A 23086-nucleotide genomic window follows, 5' to 3' on the forward strand; every position below is an offset into this window, starting at 1 on the left:
AAAGGCGAAAGAACAGGAGCTAGAGAAGAGATGAAAATGGATAGGAGTAAATAATGTTTGAGGATAGCAAAGAAAGTTTTGGTCCCTAAATTAAGGTAAGTAGTCAAGCACAAGGCAGAGTGGTTGAGAGTATCAGCAAAGGATATATCTAATGAGAAGGACCTTTGTGAAGAGCGTAGAGCCAAGAGAGGGCTTCCACAAAAGTGCGGTGGCTTAGTGACCAATAGATAGGAGTAAGAAGCCAATTCTCTACTAGGAGTTAAATTCAAGACAAGAATTACTCCAATGGAAGTGGAAGCAAGGAAAAGCCAGGAGGTGGAAATGATTAACCTTCCAAGGAAAAATGTCTCACTGCTATCGGTATACAACTTCACAACTAAAAGATTCTCAAGATGGTTCGAGGATGGATAGGTTGTTTTCTTGTTGATGTTGCTGCAGGATGATTCGAGTTGCAATTCAATATTACGAAGGGATGATTCGAGTTCCAATTCAATATTACGAAGGGAAATTGCTAGGTTGATGGAGCAACGCTTGCTAATGAGCTAGCACTCCCTTCCTTGAATTTTTCTTGGAAAGATAGAAGAGTTGGAGCATTGCAAACATGGCTTAAAGGAATGGGAAATATTAAATTGACCATCAAAAACTTGGCCCAATCTTTTCGGGGAAAATCAAATTTTCAGATCACTCGAATTAGCTATTTGAAATTCCCAATCTTGCCTGATATCCTTTTGGCAAGGGTTGTTGTTGGTAGTGGAGAAGTGAATAACATTGAATTCCATACATGCCGGTAATAGATTTCACTGAGTCGCATGAAGCGAGGAGGTAAGGAAATCAAACATTAAAATTATTTTCCAAGAGAAACAAATTTGATAGGGGTTTGGAGAATCAACATGGTGGTCCATTTGCATTATTTCATACATCATATGTGTAACATTCCCCACACCAAGGTCAATTTGCGTGGATAAATAGTTAAAAGGGCGAGCATGATGGCAACCTCCGCTCGACCCTCTCATATGTAAAACACCCCATCCAAAGATATAAAATAATCAATATTTAAAACATTTCTTATTCCCTAAATCACTTATATGTTAGAGAAATTTCTTATATCAATTTAATTTAATATATATTAAATTATTATTTATTATTAACAATGTTTAACCCATTTTAATTAATTTAACTAATTATCTTTAACCTATTATTAAATGTTACGTACAACTTCAACAAACTAAACCCACCCATTTATATATTTATATAAATATATTTAGTAATTGGTCCACCAAATAGTAGTATAAATATAAATAAATTTTATATTTAGAAATGGGTCGACCAACAATACCAACCATAACATCTATATCTCTTGCTTCACCTAAATATAAGGAGGTGGTTGACTACGGTATTAGTATAAATACCCACTCATCAGTCATCGAATACAATTAATTTGGTTTCAAGGATCGTTCAATTCTGATTATTTTTTCTCATTTCCATGTTACAACCAACAAACATCTCAGGCGATTGTAGGCTATCGATTGAAGGACACTCCATCTCACTTCTCCACCCAAATCAGATGGTCCCCGCTAAAAAATGCATATAGTATTCCAATTCGGCAAGGGCTAACCAGCCATATATTGTGTCATTAATGCCCTTGCCAGCTATGTATGTGGTGCAAACTTGGGATGGCATACATAAACACTCCGGCGGGCGACCTCGCGTTTCCGGTGACATACCCGGGACCCACCAACGACGGCCCGCCCGCCCCGTCCCTCCGTTCCCGCTATCCACGTCAGCGCACGGGATCCATTTTCAAATGAAACTCTTCCCTCGTGCCCATTTCATTAAAATTGATTTTCGAACGCCGATGGCTCTGCAACCTGCTCTGCGCATCCGTTGCTAACAACCGCTGCATCCTGCTTCGCATGTCCTCTGCTACGTGCTCTACGACTGCTCTGCGATCACAGGTATTTATCTGACTACATTTGACAGGCAAGGGCTAACCAGCCATATATTGTGTCATTAATGCCCTTGCCAGCTATGTATGTGGTGCAAACTTGGGATGGCATACATATCCATAGGCATCGGACTCCGGCGGCCACCTCGCGTTTCCGATGACCCACGCGGGACCCACCCCGTCTCGTTCAATAACATAATTCTGAGAAATACTTTCGCGCGCCAATTTAACTCTGCAACCAGAACCCGTTTGCTCTGCAACCCAGTGCCCGCAGGACTGAAGCGCTGCGCGCATTGAAACTCTGCAACCCAGTGCCCGCCGGACTGAGCTCTGTTACCTCCTGGTAAATTCCTGCACCGTCTCTGCAGTCGTCAAATCGTGGTTTTAATGCCCTTCATTTTGTTTTAAATCTGTTTTAAAGACTGCTAAAACCCTCGCATTCTCTCAACATTCTGTAATTATAAGTTATAAAATGGTCACAAAAACCTGCCTACCTGAAGTCTTGCAGAGATCCTCGCCGCACCGCTGAGGAAAAACATTAAAATCAGAATATGTAAACCCAATCTACACATAGCAGAAATTTGGAATTAATTCAACGAAGCATTGCGTGTTCTCCTCTTTAGCTGAAAGCTATGGAAAATGGATCTTTAACAGTTTTGGAAAGACCATCTGTCATCTCAATCCTTTTCATGTTACACATGTTGAAAAAAGATGGTAAAATTGTTTTGTGATGAACTAGACTTCCTCAAAATCGATCTTAACATTTGTCTTTCCATAGTGCATGCACTCTTCATCTAGTTTATTACCATTTATGAATCACATAAATTTGGATGTTGTTTACACATTTTTCCATCAGCAAGAAAGAGAGTCAACTTTAAGGTCACGAGCTTTGAAAATTTGTTAATTGAACTCTGAAATTTGTTAATGGTTAGTTCTTTCTCTAGACCGACTTTAGACTGAAAAAATAAGCACCTCTTAAAGAAAATTATTCCACCAGCTCCACTGAATTGAGGTTGTCCCTGAGCAGCATCATCAAAAAAAATTCCTAAGCCATTGATTTATCAATTAGTTGCACAACAATCTATCTTGGGTAAAATATTTGGGGGGTTTGTTATCTTTCAACTGTTTGAAAAAACTAAGATTGTTCAGTCCTTGCTATGTAGATTGGATTATTAGGGTTAATTTATTCTCAAATAAGCTAATTAAACTCCCCAGGCAATGATAGTAAGTAAAGCTTCAAACCACTTCACAGTATGATTTTCACACCAATGATTTAATCAGTCTTCTGCAAGAGGACTCCTACAAACATATCTTGCAAGCCCCTCTATCTCTTTCCAAAACTTGAATAGCGAGAAAAGGACAGAATATAAAACTTGAATAGTGAGAAAAGGACAGAATATAAGCAAATGATGCACACTCTCTTGTTCAACCTTGTTCCAGGTGAAAACATTATTGTCCAAGTTCTAGCCAGTGGAAAACCCTTAATTGTAATGAACATTTCATTTTCCATATCACCTTGAAGTACCATTTAAAGCCCCAAAAACCCTACTTTCACCCCAAAAAAAAAAAAATCGAGACCCAATATTGGGAATATAATGCTAACCAACTGGTCTCTTTGACCAAATAATCTCGTCTGGCTAACCTTTAATCCTTACATGAACATCACAGGGATGCAATATATTTCTCTCATTCCAGGGCATCGTCCCCATATAATCCAAGCTCCTAAGTAGATTTCCATGCTAGGCCCCAATTGACATATTCATAGATATGTTCTCTGATTGAGAGTAATGAACCTTTTATCGTGCAACATAAAAAAACTAGTGTAACGTAATACACTATTCAACCATTTTGATGATTATGTTATAATTCAATTTGTATCATTTAAAGACTAGTCAATATGATTTTGCAAACTTAGTAGAAAATCCATGACTCCTAATTCTTGTTGTGGCTGCCCTGGTTGAAGCTGTTGGTTCCAGCATGTGATAGTCGATGTTAATTTCAAGTATAAATGATAAATCAAACAGTAGTAAATGACATTTAATCAGGATTGTTCATGATGAGTGCAATCCTATGAGCAGGAGAAATTATTACAATCTTTATAGTTTAATCATTATTAAATAACTAACTAGTTGAACAAAGGACAAGAACTCTGTGAAGGGATTGGTTGATTTGCAGACATTGTAGAAATGCATAATTGTAATGTGTACAATTGTTAGTAATGGTTATAACTAATAGGCCACAACACTGAAAGTAATAATATTAGCCATTCATGCCACCAAAGGCTGAGAATGACAAAGAATGACATAATGGGGTTTGGGTTCTTTTTGAGGCTGAGCTGCTTTAGCTGGGCTTTAATTTTTAGCTTCCTCACTTCTTTTGCATCATCAATTAGAAGCTCTTGCAATAATATTATTGATGTGCTGGATGGCATTGCCCAAGTAGCTAGAAGTTTTCTCCTTAATTCTGTTGGTATTAATCTTGTTTAGTTACATGCTTTGATAGGTAAGTGATACGAACAAAACTATTTTTCTTCTGTATTTCAAGCTAAAGCAAACTTTTGTTTAAAAACATACAAATGTACACGGCCTGTTGTAGTGGAACATGTGTAAATCCAATAACGACAATAAAGGCATATGTTATGTGCACTGAACAACTTTAGCTAATATATGTAATTATCTCTATATAAACGATCTTCTACACATATCACAATCGGTAATTTAGTTGAAGTATACACATTCCTATCACCATGAATACAAAAGCAAATTGCTATAATAAGCATGAACAAATAAATAACAGAGACATTAATATTGCAGAGGGAGATATTTCTTGAACTCTCTGTATCCAGTACTCATAATAACATGATGATTAAGAATGCAAACTTGATTTGTACAAAGTTGTATATGCCAGATTAGAATGCAAACACTAAGCAAAATCAGAAACAGAGATACACCCATGAAATGAAAGTCTGAACTGGCTAACATGTAAAGTCATTTGCCCAGCAATAGGCTAATAGCTGTATTTTAATTGCAAAGTAGACTGATATCAAAAAAATAAATCTACATAAAACAAGATAAAGTAATCCATAATATGAAAATGAAGGGTTACATATAACAATTCTTAGCAGTAAAAAATCAAAAACCATGCCCTTGGTTATTTAATCTCAGGCTCAACAAAAGAACAATAATCAATGCCACTTTCCAAAGTAAATTTTGAAAACTAATCCGAGCATACACAGCAATATAATCAGAGCATTGCTGGTGGTGATCCTGGCATCTATAACAGATCAGTACTTGGAGAAACATTTACATTTCATATCTTTGATGATAAGTGGACCTCTACCACTCGGGAAGGGACAGTTTACTGCCCCTGTTGTAGTAATATATGCACTGCACAATTTTACCATACAAGTATAGTAAAGGGGCAATTATACATTATCTGGGTTGTCTGTGCTTTTGGTGGTTTTTATTCAAAATTAATTCCAATTAAGTTTATCCTGCAACAATATGAACATTATGATTCTGATTGGTGATAATAACTTACATTACTGTTAGTGTGAATTCTCTCGAGAATTTTTCCTTTTGCTTTTGGCTAGAATATCTTAACCAGGAGTCTCAGTCACCTGCCCTCACATTCTGATCTCTCACTTATCTTCAGGGGCAGGATAACAACCCAAATGACCTTTCTTATTCTTTTGCTCTCTCGTTAACTAAAAGATAAAGTATTGTTTCACAAAATAAAACTTAATGCCTGCTGTTGAGTTTTTAATCTCTTCAATTGCATGCCTCTTTTATCATATCCTGCCAAACCAAATCAGTTACCATGAACCTTTTATGTCTTCAAAACATGCTTAAAAATTTATGTCTTCAAAACATGCTTAAAAATTTGGATTTGTTTTTTCTTCATGGGACGAGCTTGTTTTTTCTTGATGGGACGATCTAGTGGTTGACACAATGGGATATATTATCCCCTTTATCCAGTTTCAAAATTTCAAATCCTCTTTTCAGTGGTTGGCACAATGGGATGTTATCCTCTCCACCCGGTTTCAAATCACACAGGGGCATCTTTAGCTCCTTGTGATAAGGCTCAAAGAGTAGGCTCCCCCACTGTCGTGGAGTCTCAAATCTTGCTAAATCAAAAATTCCTGGTATATTTGGCTATTGAATATACCCTTGGCATTATAATGGAAATCCCTAGATTTGATCTTAGGCCTCACCTAGAAATTGTACTCACTTTTGAAAAATCATCATTTCAATTAAATCTGTAAATTAAGTGATTATTAATTTGCAGAAACTGGCCACTCAATTGAGAGGAAAACCAGTGTTACCGAAAATTGACAACAGATTGGTGTTGTTCATGTCTACCATTGAAACTGATCTCTGATTTAATGTGTATACCGTCATCTCAAACTGATGTTCCATTCAACAGTTTTCTTTAATGGAGCACACCCTCTTGAAATCTCCTCCAATGTGCTTCCAACAATTTGTTTTGAGAAACTGACTGATGCTTCTTCCTTTTGCGTTCCATTCAGTTATTTTAATTAGATGGGATTTCTATTCCCTCCATACAACGAGAAATATTAGTACCCAGGGAATAACCAAATGTCACATATAGTGAAAATTGAAATGATTCAAGAACATGTGAGTTTTTCATCAACGTGAATCAGCCATTTACTGTGTGCCAGTTCAACTGAAATTCAGAACTTTAATCATGGTTCTGTTTGGACCTATGACAATTTTATATTCGACCATGTCCCAAGGGTTTTCAGGGTCTCTGGAAGAACCAATCTGACATAAATGGTTAAACGAGCTGTGATAATCATGTCCATTGATGCACAACAATGGGAAGCCCGTTCACTTTGTATGCCTCTGAATGTTTCAAAGATCCCACTGTCCTCATTTCATATAGCAATGGGAAGCACAATTTCTTTGGTCATTCTGGAACCTTGCAAAAATTCTGTTACAGTGATTCAGGCTTCCAATAGAATGTCAGAGTTGCCATAATACACTAGTTCTTATCACACCAATATGACACTGGTATCGTTAAGTTGTTTCCTGCAACATCATATGCAGAGATGCATAGACTTTCTAGTCAACCAAGAGATTAATGATGCCAATCATTTTACAGTGCTGGATTGTAGTTTATATTGCTGATGGTTGTGCCTACCGAGAGTTTCATAGCATGAGGGTACTGTCAAGGAAGCATTATCTTCCTCAGTAATTACAAAATTACTTCCTTATCAACAATTCCAGAGTTTATTAGGTTTTGTAATATATTGTTTGCCTTGACAGCTTCAAATGCTATATTTTAGACATTTCTGTGCCTCTCAATCTCCACCTGAATTATGGTGTGCTATCAATCCAAACTTCTTTTAAGGCCTGAAAATATGGATGGAAAAAGAGGTTTGATATAGATTTGACGACAATGCTGACAGAATAGACTAGAAACAGTGCAGTACTCCTAGAAACTTGCTTGGAGAATCACAGGTCATCAGCAGCCAAAGTTCAGGACCAAGTGGGAAATGTGTATAATTAATGAAAACAAGAAAAACTCAGAATTTGAAATAATTAAAAGAGTTCATGAATTTTTCCCTTAATAATATTAACAGAACTGTTTCAATGGTCGCAAAAATGCAGAGCTTTTGATATTACAAAGACCAAGTTGGTTTGCCTGCGAAGGAACCACAAGCATAGTTAAACATACAAATAGAAGGAAACCAGTTTCAATGCCCTAACTAGCCAACAAATTTCACCAACCACTAAGAAGTTCAAGTTATTCAAAACTGTCCCAAGAGATTCACACATAATTATGTTCCCTGTCAACCTTTTAAATGCTCAATAAATCAAAGCTGGAGGGCCAAATCAGGTTGTGAATCAACCAGCATTCCAGAAGACTGCCTAACTGGAGACCTTGGAGACTGTTTTTCTACATTCAAATCTGGTGGAATCGAATTTGAAAATTCAGATGTCTGTTGAGAAGGTTGTTTTGAAGGTAAAGACTTCCATAGTTGTTTTTGAGATTGGGATGTATCAGCTCCCATTGGTATCTGCCTGCAATTAAAAGGACTCTGTGTGGTTGAATTCGGCAACTCTAACATCGAGTTTACACCTCCCTGAGAAGTGGCATGAGATGACAGATTCTGAGGATGCATCCAGCTCAGCTGTGAACGCATATACAGAGGCATGTCCATGGGTGCCTGCTGTTGAATAAATTGAGGAACACTACTAGAAATGCCTGATAGTTTTGTATCACCATATGGTTCCCTGGCCACACAAGTGGAATTACCATCCAACCTTCTATCAAAACCAGTGCTGCCAGAAGTTGTCGTCTGGACACTTGAAACAGGTTGCACATGTTCAACTGGTTTGGCAGATGCCCATTGCATAAGTCAGTTACTTCTGGAGACAATCTCAAGCAATTTTGACTGGGATACATCTGAGGTAAATTTTGCACCTGCCAGATTGACTTCACTGGATTTAGCAATTGATGAAGCTGATTTCAACTCACTCTGTTTGACTCCTTGCAAAGGCGTTTGAAAATTTATATTGTTGGCTGACTGTGAACTCATAGATAGAGGAACATGTAACCCAGTAGATTGAGACAGAGATACTAGTCCTGTAGATTGAGCAACTGTTGCAACTGTAGATTGAGCCAAGGTCTGTTGATCCTTGATCTCCTCACGCAATAACAAAGCACCAGGAGGAGCTTCAGCTGTAACAAAAAAGAAAAAAAACACGTTGTTATGCAATCGCATACCCGCCATGGCCTTATATAACAAAACGAGCCAATTATATATATATACTCTTTGTCAGCTCAAAATTTATAACCATATTGTGTATGTAATTGTGGTTATCCATATATCAATTTAACTTGAAGTAACCATTTTTCCTTTTTCTGTTACTAGTCTCATAATTCAAGAATGCTTACACAGCCTTGTGAATGATCCGCATTAAGTAGCCAGAACTTATTATTATTAAAAAATGTTAATGGAAACCTCTAATTTATTGCAGTGTAATAGAAAAGAGCATACAGTTTGTATATAGAAATTTATAAGCATATTGATGCACTTTTACTGTTCAGCTTCATCTCTCCTTCAAACTTTCTTTCAAATCATTTCAAGGATAGTGATCCAAAAAGTGCTCATAACCAAAATCGCTATAAGTTAAATCAAAAGTGACTAGATGAAAGTCCAGTTCAGAGTTAATGGAAACCTATAAGTTAAATCAAAAGTGACTAGATGAAAGTCCAGTTCAGAGTTAATGGAAACCTATAAGTTAAATCAAAAGTGACTAGATGAAAGTCCAGTTCAGAGTTAATGGAAACCTCTAATTTATTGCAGTGAAATAGAAAAGAGCATACAGTTTGTATATAGAAATTTATAAGGATATTGATGCACTTTTACTGTTCAACTTCATCTCTCCTTCAAACTGTCTTTCAAATCATTTCAAAGATAGTGATCCAAAAAGTGCTCATAACCAAAATCGCTATAAGTTAAATCAAAAGTGACTAGATGATAGTCTAGTTCAGAGTTTCCAAACTATTGTGAAAATTTGGATCGTGAAGGAAATGATAGTTTTAGGGGTAACTCAATTAATTATGGTTATAAAAATAAGTGTTATATATAAGGAGGTTTGAGATTTAAATCTTGTCTGCTGAAAAAGCATATGTACGTGCCTAAGTTATAGTAGCAACAATTAGAATCAATTTTGTGTAATACAAAACAAAACGAGCCAATTATATATATATACTCTTTGTCAGCTCAAAATTTATAACCAAAAATAAATAGTCAAAATACAAGCATTATCCAAAAGGAAAAAGTGTACTATAGATGTTATGAAATCAGAGTAAACAATCTCAGGGATCTGAGCAATTGTAAATAGTGTGATCTTATGAAATAAGAGTAAACAATCTCAGGGATCAATGCTCAGAGCACTAGTTTGGTGACTTGCGGGCCTAAATGTTAAGTTCTAGTAGATTCGGACAAACAATCAAGGGTGAATGTTCACTCCTAACAGTCCAGGCCAAAAAAATCATAAAGCAGTCGAGGCCAAAAATAATCATTTATACAAGTCCCTGGGGGAGTAGCTTCATGTGTCTACAAGCTGGTGTTGCACATCCACTTGCTAATATTGTGTATGTAATTGTGGTTATCCATATATCAGTTTAACTTGAAGTAACAATTTTTCCTTTTTCTGTTACTAGTCTCATAATTCAAGAATGCTTACACAGCCTTGTCCTATATAAATATTTGTAAAGCTTATTCTCTGTTGGAAAGTCCAGTATCCTCAACTAAACTAACCATTTTAAATCATCTATAGTTTAGATGATCTCTTTTTATCTGTCATGATTTGTTGTTTATGGTTAATTCAATAACCAATATCTTTTTCCTCCTCCATTGCGGATGCAAGTATCATTAAGGGCTAATAGTAGTATTGTCAAAGAACTGAGCTATTACTGTCAAAGAACTGAATTCTAAATTTACAATGGCAGGTATGGGAAGTGAAGCTTTGGAAAATCTTTGCCTCCCTGTTTTCCTCACAAATAGATCCTTCCAATTTGCCTGAGAAATCCCTTATGGCAGTTTCAAGGGTAACATTCTTATCTGGTATGCCGGTTCCAGAATCTGCACAAGGGGCTACTGATCATTCACATAAGTTTATGCGAGTCTCTTGAATGGAAGGGACTATGTTTTTGTGTACGAGGACAATGAAGGAGATCGCATGCTTGTTGGAGATGTGCCTTGGGAGTAAGCATCATATGTTATCATCCCCTTCTCTTGTTTTATCATCGTTACAGGCAGATTTCTGAATGGAAAAATGCTTTTATTTTTTTCAGCATGTTTGTGAAGTCTGTGAAGAGATTGCGAGTAATGAAGAGTTCAGATGCTCGTCGTCTAGGTGAGAATTCAAGATTTTTTGCAGAACGTTCCATCTTAAATGTGAGTTGGATATATTCTCATAACCCTTATTTGTGAATTTATCAGCAGCAAACAGGACCCAGTGATCCAACTGCCTAATGCTGCTGGAATCAAGAGGGGAACCCTAGCAAGTTTATCTCACAGTAACCCTAAGAAAGAAGATGAACCCAATGTTCCTTTTCTCTAAGAGAGTTCATGTGCCAGATTTCGCAACAGACAAATAGCAGACTTGTCAAATGGGCAAGGGCTAACCAGCCATATATTGTGTCATTAATGCCCTTGCCAGCTATGTATGTGGTGCAAACTTGGGATGGCATACATAAACACTCCGGCGGGCGACCTCGCGTTTCCGGTGACATACCCGGGACCCACCAACGAGGGCCCGCCCGCCCCGTCCCTCCGTTCCCGCTATCCACGTCAGCGCACGGGATCCATTTTCAAATGAAACTCTTCCCTCGCGCCCATTTCATTAAAATTGATTTTCGAACGCCGATGGCTCTGCAACCTGCTCTGCGCATCCGTTGCTAACAACCGATGCATCCTGCTTCGCATGTCCTCTGCTACGTGCTCTACGACTGCTCTGCGATCACAGGTATTTATCTGACTACATTTGACAAGTCTGCTATTTGTCTGCTGCGAAATCTGGCACATGAACTCTCTCAGAGAAAAGGAACATTGGGTTCATCTTCTTTCTTAGGGTTACTGTGAGATAAACTTGCTAGGGTTCCCCTCTTGATTCCAGCAGCATTAGGCAGTTGGATCACTGGGTCCTGTTTGCTGCTGATAAATTCACAAATAAGGGTTATGAGAATATATCCAACTCACATTTAAGATGGAACGTTCTGCAAAAAATCTTGAATTCTCACCTAGACGACGAGCATCTGAACTCTTCATTACTCGCAATCTCTTCACAGACTTCACAAACATGCTGAAAAAAATAAAAGCATTTTTCCATTCAGAAATCTGCCTGTAACGATGATAAAACAAGAGAAGGGGATGATAACATATGATGCTTACTCCCAAGGCACATCTCCAACAAGCATGCGATCTCCTTCATTGTCCTCGTACACAAAAACATAGTCCCTTCCATTCAAGAGACTCGCATAAACTTATGTGAATGATCAGTAGCCCCTTGTGCAGATTCTGGAACTGGCATACCAGATAAGAATGTTACCCTTGAAACTGCCATAAGGGATTTCTCAGGCAAATTGGAAGGATCTATTTGTGAGGAAAACAGGGAGGCAAAGATTTTCCAAAGCTTCACTTCCCATACCTGCCATTGTAAATTTAGAATTCAGTTCTTTGACAGTAATAGCTCAGTTCTTTGACAATACTACTATTAGCCCTTAATGATACTTGCATCCGCAATGGAGGAGGAAAAAGATATTGGTTATTGAATTAACCATAAACAACAAATCATGACAGATAAAAAGAGATCATCTAAACTATAGATGATTTAAAATGGTTAGTTTAGTTGAGGATACTGGACTTTCCAACAGAGAATAAGCTTTACAAATATTTATATAGGACAAGGTTGTGTAAGCATTCTTGAATTATGAGACTAGTAACAGAAAAAGGAAAAATGGTTACTTCAAGTTAAACTGATATATGGATAACCACAATTACATACACAATATTAGCAAGTGGATGTGCAACACCAGCTTGTAGACACATGAAGCTACTCCCCCAGGGACTTGTATAAATGATTATTTTTGGCCTCGACTGCTTTATGATTTTTTTGGCCTGGACTGTTAGGAGTGAACATTCACCCTTGATTGTTTGTCCGAATCTACTAGAACTTAACATTTAGGCCCGCAAGTCACCAAACTAGTGCTCTGAGCATTGATCCCTGAGATTGTTTACTCTTATTTCATAAGATCACACTATTTACAATTGCTCAGATCCCTGAGATTGTTTACTCTGATTTCATAACATCTACAGTACACTTTTTCCTTTTGGATAATGCTTGTATTTTGATTATTTATTTTTGGTTATAAATTTTGAGCTGACAAAGAGTATATATATATAATTGGCTCGTTTTGTTTTGTATTACACAAAATTGATTCTAATTGTTGCTACTATAACTTAGGCACGTACATATGCTTTTTCAGCAGACAAGATTTAAATCTCAAACCTCCTTATATATAACACTTATTTTTATAACCATAATTAATTGAGTTACCCCTAAAACTATCAATTCCTTCACGATCCAAATTTTCACAATAGTTTGGAAACTCTGAACTGGACTATCATCTAGTCACTTTTGATTTAACTTATAGCGATTTTGGTTATGAGCACTTTTTGGATCACTATCTTTGAAATGATTTGAAAGACAGTTTGAAGGAGAGATGAAGTTGAACAGTAAAAGTGCATCAATATCCTTATAAATTTCTATATACAAACTGTATGCTCTTTTCTATTTCACTGCAATAAATTAGAGGTTTCCATTAACTCTGAACTGGACTTTCATCTAGTCACTTTTGATTTAACTTATAGGTTTCCATTAACTCTGAACTGGACTTTCATCTAGTCACTTTTGATTTAACTTATAGGTTTCCATTAACTCTGAACTGGACTTTCATCTAGTCACTTTTGATTTAACTTATAGCGATTTTGGTTATGAGCACTTTTTGGATCACTATCCTTGAAATGATTTGAAAGAAAGTTTGAAGGAGAGATGAAGCTGAACAGTAAAAGTGCATCAATATGCTTATAAATTTCTATATACAAACTGTATGCTCTTTTCTATTACACTGCAATAAATTAGAGGTTTCCATTAACATTTTTTAATAATAATAAGTTTTGGCTACTTAATGCGGATCATTCACAAGGCTGTGTAAGCATTCTTGAATTATGAGACTAGTAACAGAAAAAGGAAAAATGGTTACTTCAAGTTAAATTGATATATGGATAACCACAATTACATACACAATATGGTTATAAATTTTGAGCTGACAAAGAGTATATATATATAATTGGCTCGTTTTGTTATATAAGGCCATGGCGGGTATGCGATTGCATAACAACGTGTTTTTTTCTTTTTTGTTACAGCTGAAGCTCCTCCTGGTGCTTTGTTATTGCGTGAGGAGATCAAGGATCAACAGACCTTGGCTCAATCTACAGTTGCAACAGTTGCTCAATCTACAGGACTAGTATCTCTGTCTCAATCTACTGGGTTACATGTTCCTCTATCTATGAGTTCACAGTCAGCCAACAATATAAATTTTCAAACGCCTTTGCAAGGAGTCAAACAGAGTGAGTTGAAATCAGCTTCATCAATTGCTAAATCCAGTGAAGTCAATCTGGCAGGTGCAAAATTTACCTCAGATGTATCCCAGTCAAAATTGCTTGAGATTGTCTCCAGAAGTAACTGACTTATGCAATGGGCATCTGCCAAACCAGCTGAACATGTGCAACCTGTTTCAAGTGTCCAGACGACAACTTCTGGCAGCACTGGTTTTGATAGAAGGTTGGATGGTAATTCCAATTGTGTGGCCAGGGAACCATATGGTGATACAAAACTATCAGGCATTTCTACTAGTGTTCCTCAATTTATTCAACAGCAGGCACCCATGGACATGCCTCTGTATATGCGTTCACAGCTGAGCTGGATGCATCCTCAGAATCTGTCATCTCATGCCACTTCTCAGGGAGGTGTAAACTCGATGTTAGAATTGTCGAATTCAACCACACAGAGTCCTTTTAATTGCAGGCAGATACCAATGGGAGCTGATACATCCCAATCTCAAAAACAACTATGGAAGTCTTTACCTTCAAAACAGCCTTCTCAACAGACATCTGAATTTTCAAATTCGATTCCACCAGATTTGAATGTAGAAAAACAGTCTCCAAGGTCTCCAGTTAGGCAGTCTTCTGGAATGCTGGTTGATTCACAACCTGATTTGGCCCTCCAGCTTTGATTTATTGAGCATTTAAAAGGTTGACAGGGAACATAATTATGTGTGAATCTCTTGGGACAGTTTTGAATAACTTGAACTTCTTAGTGGTTGGTGAAATTTGTTGGCTAGTTAGGGCATTGAAACTGGTTTCCTTCTATTTGTATGTTTAACTATGCTTGTGGTTCCTTCGCAGGCAAACCAACTTGGTCTTTGTAATATCAAAAGCTCTGCATTTTTGCGACCATTGAAACAGTTCTGTTAATATTATTAAGGGAAAAATTCATGAACTCTTTTAATTATTTCAAATTCTGAGTTTTTCTTGTTTTCATTAATTATACACATTTCCCACTTGGTCCTGAACTTTGGCTGCTGATGACCTGTGATTCTCCAAGCAAGTTTCTAGGAGTACTGCACTGTTTCTAGTCTATTCTGTCAGCATTGTCGTCAAATCTATATCAAACCTCTTTTTCCATCCATATTTTCAGGCCTTAAAAGAAGTTTGGATTGATAGCACACCATAATTCAGGTGGAGATTGAGAGGCACATAAATGTCTAAAATATAGCATTTGAAGCTGTCAAGGCAGACAATATATTACAAAACCTAATAAACTCTGGAATTGTTGATAAGGAAGTAATTTTGTAATTATTGAGGAAGATAATGCTTCCTTGACAGTACCCTCATGCTATGAAACTCTCGGTAAGCACAACCATCAGCAATATAAACTACAATCCAGCACTGTAAAATGATTGGCATCATTAATCTCTTGGTTGACTAGAAAGTCTATGCATCTCTGAATATGATGTTGCAGGAAACAACTTAACGATACCAGTGTCATATTGGTGTGATAAGAACTAGTGTATTATGGCAACTCTGACATTCTATTGGAAGCCTGAATCACTGTAACAGAATTTTTGCAAGGTTCCAGAATGACCAAAGAAATTGTGCTTCCCATTGCTATATGAAATGAGGACAGTGGGATCTTTGAAACATTCAGAGGCATACAAAGTGAACGGGCTTCCCATTGTTGTGCATCAATGGACATGATTATCACAGCTCGTTTAACCATTTATGTCAGATTGGTTCTTCCAGAGACCCTGAAAACCCTTGGGACATGGTCGAATATAAAATTGTCATAGGTCCAAACAGAACCATGATTAAAGTTCTGAATTTCAGTTGAACTGGCACACAGTAAATGGCTGATTCACGTTGATGAAAAACTCACCTGTTCTTGAATCATTTCAATTTTCACTATATGTGACATTTGGTTATTCCCTGGGTACTAATATTTCTCGTTGTATGGAGGGAATAGAAATCCCATCTAATTAAAATAACTGAATGGAACGCAAAAGGAAGAAGCATCAGTCAGTTTCTCAAAACAAATTGTTGGAAGCACATTGGAGGAGATTTCAAGAGGGTGTGCTCCATTAAAGAAAACTGTTGAATGGAACATCAGTTTGAGATGACGGTATACACATTAAATCAGAGATCAGTTTCAATGGTAGACATGAACAGCACCAATCTGTTGTCAATTTTCGGTAACACTGGTTTTCCTCTCAATTGAGTGGCCAGTTTCTGCAAATTAATAATCACTTAATTTACAGATTTAATTGAAATGATGATTTTTCAAAAGTGAGTACAATTTCTAGGTGAGGCCTAAGATCAAATCTAGGGATTGCCATTATAATGCCAAGGGTATATTCAATAGCCAAATATACCAGGAATTTTTGATTTAGCAAGATTTGAGACTCCACGACAGTGGGGGAGCCTACTCTTTGAGCCTTATCACAAGGAGCTAAAGATGCCCCTGTGTGATTTGAAACCGGGTGGAGAGGATAACATCCCATTGTGCCAACCACTGAAAAAGAGGATTTGAAATTTTGAAACTGGATAAAGGGGATAATATATCCCATTGTGTCAACCACTAGATCGTCCCATCAAGAAAAAACAAGCTCGTCCCATGAAGAGAAAACAAATCCAAATTTTTAAGCATGTTTTGAAGACATAAATTTTTAAGCATGTTTTGAAGACATAAAAGGTTCATGGTAACTGATTTGGTTTGGCAGGATATGATAAAAGAGGCATGCAATTGAAGAGATTAAAAACTCAACAGCAGGCATTAAGTTTTATTTTGTGAAACAATACTTTATCTTTTAGTTAACGAGAGAGCAAAAGAATAAGAAAGGTCATTTGGGTTGTTATCCTGCCCCTGAAGATAAGTGAGAGATCAGAATGTGAGGGCAGGTGACTGAGACTCCTGGTTAAGATATTCTAGCCAAAAGCAAAAGGAAAAATTCTCGAGAGAATTCACACTAACAGTAATGTAAGTTATTATCACCAATCAGAATCATAATGTTCATATTGTTGCAGGATAAACTTAATTGGAATTAATTTTGAATAAAAACCACCAAAAGCACAGACAACCCAGATAATGTATAATTGCCCCTTTACTATACTTGTATGGTAAAATTGTGCAGTGCATATATTACTACAACAGGGGCAGTAAATTGTCCCTTCCCGAGTGGTAGAGGTCCACTTATCATCAAAGATATGAAATGTAAATGTTTCTCCAAGTGCTGATCTGTTATAGATGCCAGGATCACCACCAGCAATGCTCTGATTATATTGCTGTGTATGCTCGGATTAGTTTTCAAAATTTACTTTGGAAAGTGGCATTGATTATTGTTCTTTTGTTGAGCCTGAGATTAAATAACCAAGGGCATGGTTTTTGATTTTTTACTGCTAAGAATTGTTATATGTAACCCTTCATTTTCATATTATGGATTACTTTATCTTGTTTTATGTAGATTTATTTTTTTGATATCAGTCTACTTTGCAATTAAAATACAGCTATTAGCCTATTGCTGGGCAAATGACTTTACATGTTAGCCAGTTCAGAATTTCATTTCATGGGTGTATCTCTGTTTCTGATTTTGCTTAGTGTTTGCATTCTAATCTGGCATATACAACTTTGTACAAATCAAGTTTGCATTCTTAATCATCATGTTATTATGAGTACTGGATACAGAGAGTTCAAGAAATATCTCCCTCTGCAATATTAATGTCTCTGTTATTTATTTGTTCATGCTTATTATAGCAATTTGCTTTTGTATTCATGGTGATAGGAATGCGTATACTTCAACTAAATTACTGATTGTGATATGTGTAGAAGATCGTTTATATAGAGATAATTACATATATTAGCTAAAGTTGTTCAGTGCACATAACATATGCCTTTATTGTCGTTATTGGATTTACACATGTTCCACTACAACAGGCCGTGTACATTTGTATGTTTTTAAACAAAAGTTTGCTTTAGCTTGAAATACAGAAGAAAAATAGTTTTGTTCGTATCACTTACCTATCAAAGCATGTAACTAAACAAGATTAATACCAACAGAATTAAGGAGAAAACTTCTAGCTACTTGGGCAATGCCATCCAGCACATCAATAATATTATTGCAAGAGCTTCTGATTGATGATGCAAAAGAAGTGAGGAAGCTAAAAATTAAAGCCCAGCTAAAGCAGCTCAGCCTCAAAAAGAACCCAAACCCCATTATGTCATTCTTTGTCATTCTCAGCCTTTGGTGGCATGAATGGCTAATATTATTACTTTCAGTGTTGTGGCCTATTAGTTAGAACCATTACTAACAATTGTACACATTACAATTATGCATTTCTACAATGTCTGCAAATCAACCAATCCCTTCACAGAGTTCCTGTCCTTTGTTCAGCTAGTTAGTTATTTAATAATGATTAAACTATAAAGATTGTAATAATTTCTCCTGCTCATAGGATTGCACTCATCATGAACAATCCTGATTAAATGTCATTTACTACTGTTTGATTTATCATTTATACTTGAAATTAACATCGACTATCACATGCTGGAACCAACAGCTTCAACCAGGGCAGCCACAACAAGAATTAGGAGTCATGGATTTTCTACTAAGTTTGCAAAATCATATTGACTAGTCTTTAAATGATACAAATTGAATTATAACATAATCATCAAAATGGTTGAATAGTGTATTACGTTACACTAGTTTTTTTATGTTGCACGATAAAAGGTTCATTACTCTCAATCAGAGAACATATCTATGAATATGTCAATTGGGGCCTAGCATGGAAATCTACTTAGGAGCTTGGATTATATGGGGACGATGCCCTGGAATGAGAGAAATATATTGCATCCCTGTGATGTTCATGTAAGGATTAAAGGTTAGCCAGACGAGATTATTTGGTCAAAGAGACCAGTTGGTTAGCATTATATTCCCAATATTGGGTCTCGATTTTTTTTTTTTGGGGTGAAAGTAGGGTTTTTGGGGCTTTAAATGGTACTTCAAGGTGATATGGAAAATGAAATGTTCATTACAATTAAGGGTTTTCCACTGGCTAGAACTTGGACAATAATGTTTTCACCTGGAACAAGGTTGAACAAGAGAGTGTGCATCATTTGCTTATATTCTATCCTTTTCTCACTATTCAAGTTTTATATTCTGTCCTTTTCTCGCTATTCAAGTTTTGGAAAGAGATAGATGGGCTTGCAAGATATGTTTGTAGGAGTCCTCTTGCAGAAGACTGATTGTAGGAGTCCTCTTGCAGAAGACTGATTAAATCATTGGTGTGAAAATCATACTGTGAAGTGGTTTGAAGCTTTACTTACTATCATTGCCTGGGGAGTTTAATTAGCTTATTTGAGAATAAATTAACCCTAATAATCCAATCTACATAGCAAGGACTGAACAATCTTAGTTTTTTCAAACAGTTGAAAGATAACAAACCCCCCAGATATTTTACCCAAGATAGATTGTTGTGCAACTAATTGATAAATCAATGGCTTAGGAATTTCTTTTGATGATGCTGCTCAGGGACAACCTCAATTCAGTGGAGCTGGTGGAATAATTTTCTTTAAGAGGTGCTTATTTTTTCAGTCTAAAGCCGGTCTAGAGAAAGAACTAACCATTAACAAATTTCAGAGTTCAATTAACAAATTTTCAAAGATCGTGACCTTAAAGTTGACTCTCTTTCTTGCTGATGGAAAAATGTGTAAACAACATCCAAATTTATGTGATTCATAAATGGTAATAAACTAGATGAAGAGTGCATGCACTATGGAAAGACAAATGTTAAGATCGATTTTGAGGAAGTCTAGTTCATCACAAAACAATTTTACCATCTTTTTTCAACAGGTGTAACAGGAAAAGGATTGAGATGACAGATGGTCTTTCCAAAACTGTTAAAGATCCATTTTCCATAGCTTTCAGCTAAAGAGGAGAACACGCAATGCTTCGTTGAATTAATTCCAAATTTCTGCTATGTGTAGATTGGGTTTACATATTCTGATTTTAATGTTTTTCCTCAGCGGTGCGGCGAGGATCTCTGCAAGACTTCACGTAGGCAGGTTTTTGTGACCATTTTATAACTTATAATTACAGAATGTTGAGAGAATGCGAGGGTTTTAGCAGTCTTTAAAACAGATTTAAAACAAAATGAAGGGCATTAAAACCACGATTTGACGACTGCAGAGACGGTGCAGGAATTTACCAGGAGGTAACAGAGCTCAGTCCGGCGGGCACTGGGTTGCAGAGTTTCAATGCGCGCAGCGCTTCAGTCCTGCGGGCACTGGGTTGCAGAGCAAACGGGTTCTGGTTGCAGAGTTAAATTGGCGCGTGAAAGTATTTCTCAGAATTATGTTATTGAACGAGACGGGGTGGGTCCCGCGTGGGTCATCGGAAACGCGAGGTGGCCGCCGGAGTCCGATGCCTATGGATATGTATGCCATCCCAAGTTTGCACCACATACATAGTTGGCAAGGGCATTAATGACACAATATATGGCTGGTTAGCCCTTGCCTTCCAATTCCAGGTTCAGCTTCATGAGCCCTACCAGTGCGCATGACCCTAGCCGCGTGACTCTGGCCTTTTCTCTGACATGTATGTTTTGGTTTGCGCCTTACCAACGCACGACCCTGTCCTTTTTTCTGGTAGGCTAGTTTGAGTTTGCGCTCTAGAAATCGATGCCCTTGGGCTAGTCTGAAGACTAAGATGACTGGCAAAGTGAATTTAGTAGTTGGTTTGATTGCAAGCTAAACCCATTAGACAAATGTGATCCCTTTTGAGATTAGTTATAGGTGTGGTGATCTATAACAACCTTCCACCGCAACATTCTCCACCACCTATAATGATCCAATGATATAAAATTTTCTGATCATCTAATATATAGGATACATGGTCTACAAATTGACACAATAACCTTATTTTCAAGGAATGTCTTACGCTTAATTATTATTTTGGATTGATAATGGATTGATAATAAATGTAGGATTGAACTACTTCGTGGTGCCATGATCTTATTATCTATTTAAATTATTTTTCCACTGTTTTCTCAAACATACACAAATTTTATGTAGTGATTCATTCTTAGCGTTGTTCAGCCACATTTTGTCACTAACTCAATGTGATTGGATTTGTTATATTGTTTTGTTGTAGCCGAAGTCTTATGGTTTAACCACACTCTTAATGATAAACATCCTTTAAAATATAAAATTACCATAGTTAATTTATAAGTAATTTTTAAAATATAAAGTGAGCATAGCTAATTTATATAATTATATTATAAATTTTATATTATAAATTTAAATGGTTTTGATTGACATTTTTTTCTGTTATGTCATAATGTCTATAAAATATTTTATTTTATATGTATTATTATTGCACAGAGAGCCACTTCATACAAGAGATATTGTAATTTCTTATTTGGTTAATTATGGTGACAGCGGAATTAAAATTGATCAGCTACAGGAACCTCCACAGTTAAATACAAACAACGCGCAAATACAAGCTCCAGCTGATCAATGTAAGGAGGAAATAAGAATTGAGGGTAAGAATCCCAATTACTTCAACGGAGGCGAATCGTGGCTGAACCAATTCCCCATTGATTTACAGCGTAGTCAAAGCAAGGGCGAAATACACATGGCAGGGCAGACATTGACAAATAATCAAATACTGGAGAAAAAATGTCCTGAAGTGCAGGACGAGTCTCACGGCCTATTAAACGGTGGACGTCCACTTGCTGGGGTTAACGAAACCAATCCAGTTCAAGAAAACGGGAAAGCCATGAAGGAGAGGAAGGAGGAGGTTACTGAGTCCAGTCCAGGAAACTCAAACAGAGAAGCAGGAGGGTGTTATTTGTGAAGTGGGAGGCCACAAAGATGAAGTCATGAAGGAAATGTAGGAAATGTGGAAGAAGCAGAAGCTACAGGCGGTTGATATTGTGGAGGAAGATGCAGTTGATATTAAAGATGCGAAGGCAAGAGAGTTGAGCGTTGTGCCTGATGCAGTCGTTTGACGTTTGATGAGAGTTGAGCCCTGCGGTGTTGAGTTTGTATTTTTATATTTTCATGGTTTGTTGCAACTATGTATATAGAAAAAAATAAAAGTATTTGAGAAACAAAATTGTTTCAATGTTGACTTTAATAAAAAAACTTAATTCAATCTGTTATTTCTTAATAAAAAATAGTTAATATGAGTTAGATATGTAAAAAAATGAATATATTTGTGGTAAAAATATTTCATTTTTTTTCGGCCATAAATAAAACATTTGGATGTGCATATGAAGTAACATAATTTTTATATTAACTTTAGAAAGATAAAGTAACTAAAAAATGTGCATGTGAAGTAACATAATTTTTATATTAACTTTAGAAAGATAAAAGTAACTAAAAGTGAAAAAGCCTTATGTTTTCACTTTCAAATATGAGCAACTATAATTCTTATAATTCATAAAAATCTTTCAAGGCAACATTTAAACACAATATTTGAATATGTATGCTAATTAACAAATTTATTTCATATGTACCTGATGCAGTCGTTTGACGTTTGATGAGAGTTGAGCCCTGCCGTATTGAGTTTGTATTTTTATATTTTCATGGTTTGTTGCTACTATATATGTGTATAGAAATAAAAGGAAAGTATGTGAGAAACAAAATTGTTTCAATGTTCGACTATAATTAAAAAATTCAGTTAAAAAAACTTAACTGAAATTACAATTCAGTTATTTTTTAATAAAAAATAGTTAATATGAGTTACATATGTAAAAAAATTAAAATTAATATGAATTACATATGTAAAAAAATTAAAATTAATATATTTGTAGTAAAACATTTGGATGTGCGTGTGAAGTAACATAACTTTTATATTAACTTTAGAAAGATAAAGTAACTAAAAGTGAAAAAACCTTATGTTTTCACTTTCAAGGCAACATTTAATCACAATATTTGAATATGTATGCTAATTAATTTGTTTCAAGATAAATTTATTTCTTATATA

The 23086-nt window shown here is 36.2% G+C and overlaps 2 protein-coding genes across 7 annotated transcripts; one reads left to right on the top strand and one right to left on the bottom strand.

Annotated features, from left to right (window-relative positions):
* The first annotated feature begins 1870 nt into the window (after positions 1-1870).
* LOC149204787 (uncharacterized) lies at positions 1871-15064 on the top strand. Of its 6 annotated transcripts, none has more exons than XR_016252392.1 (4): positions 2050-2288; positions 10433-10688; positions 10778-10839; positions 10929-11049. XR_016252392.1 is itself a non-coding variant. In XM_089394777.1 (2 exons), the coding sequence occupies exon 2, from the start codon at positions 14237-14239 to the stop codon at positions 14777-14779; it is 543 nt and encodes a 180-aa protein (XP_089250903.1). In that variant the 5' UTR covers positions 1871-1955; positions 13911-14236; the 3' UTR covers positions 14780-15064. The 6 variants fall into 6 exon arrangements, 4 of the variants coding, with proteins under 4 accessions (XP_089250903.1, XP_089250902.1, XP_089250904.1 ...); XR_016252391.1 differs by having other exon boundaries at positions 2079-2288; positions 10926-11055; XM_089394777.1 differs by lacking the exons at positions 2050-2288; positions 10433-10688; positions 10778-10839; positions 10929-11049 and adding exons at positions 1871-1955; positions 13911-15064.
* LOC149204788 (uncharacterized) lies at positions 7500-20415 on the bottom strand. The gene is made up of 2 exons (XM_089394780.1): positions 20304-20415; positions 7500-8653 (listed from the first exon to the last, which is right to left on the bottom strand). The coding sequence occupies exon 2, from the start codon at positions 8325-8327 to the stop codon at positions 7785-7787; it is 543 nt and encodes a 180-aa protein (XP_089250906.1). The 5' UTR covers positions 8328-8653; positions 20304-20415; the 3' UTR covers positions 7500-7784.
* Positions 20416-23086: the final 2671 nt, after the last annotated feature.

Source organism: Pinus tabuliformis, chromosome 1_2, assembly GCF_031772625.1.
Source record: "Pinus tabuliformis cultivar Carrire ecotype Pingquan chromosome 1_2, CPIR1, whole genome shotgun sequence".
In the NCBI taxonomy this organism is placed as follows: domain Eukaryota; kingdom Viridiplantae; phylum Streptophyta; class Pinopsida; order Pinales; family Pinaceae; genus Pinus; species Pinus tabuliformis.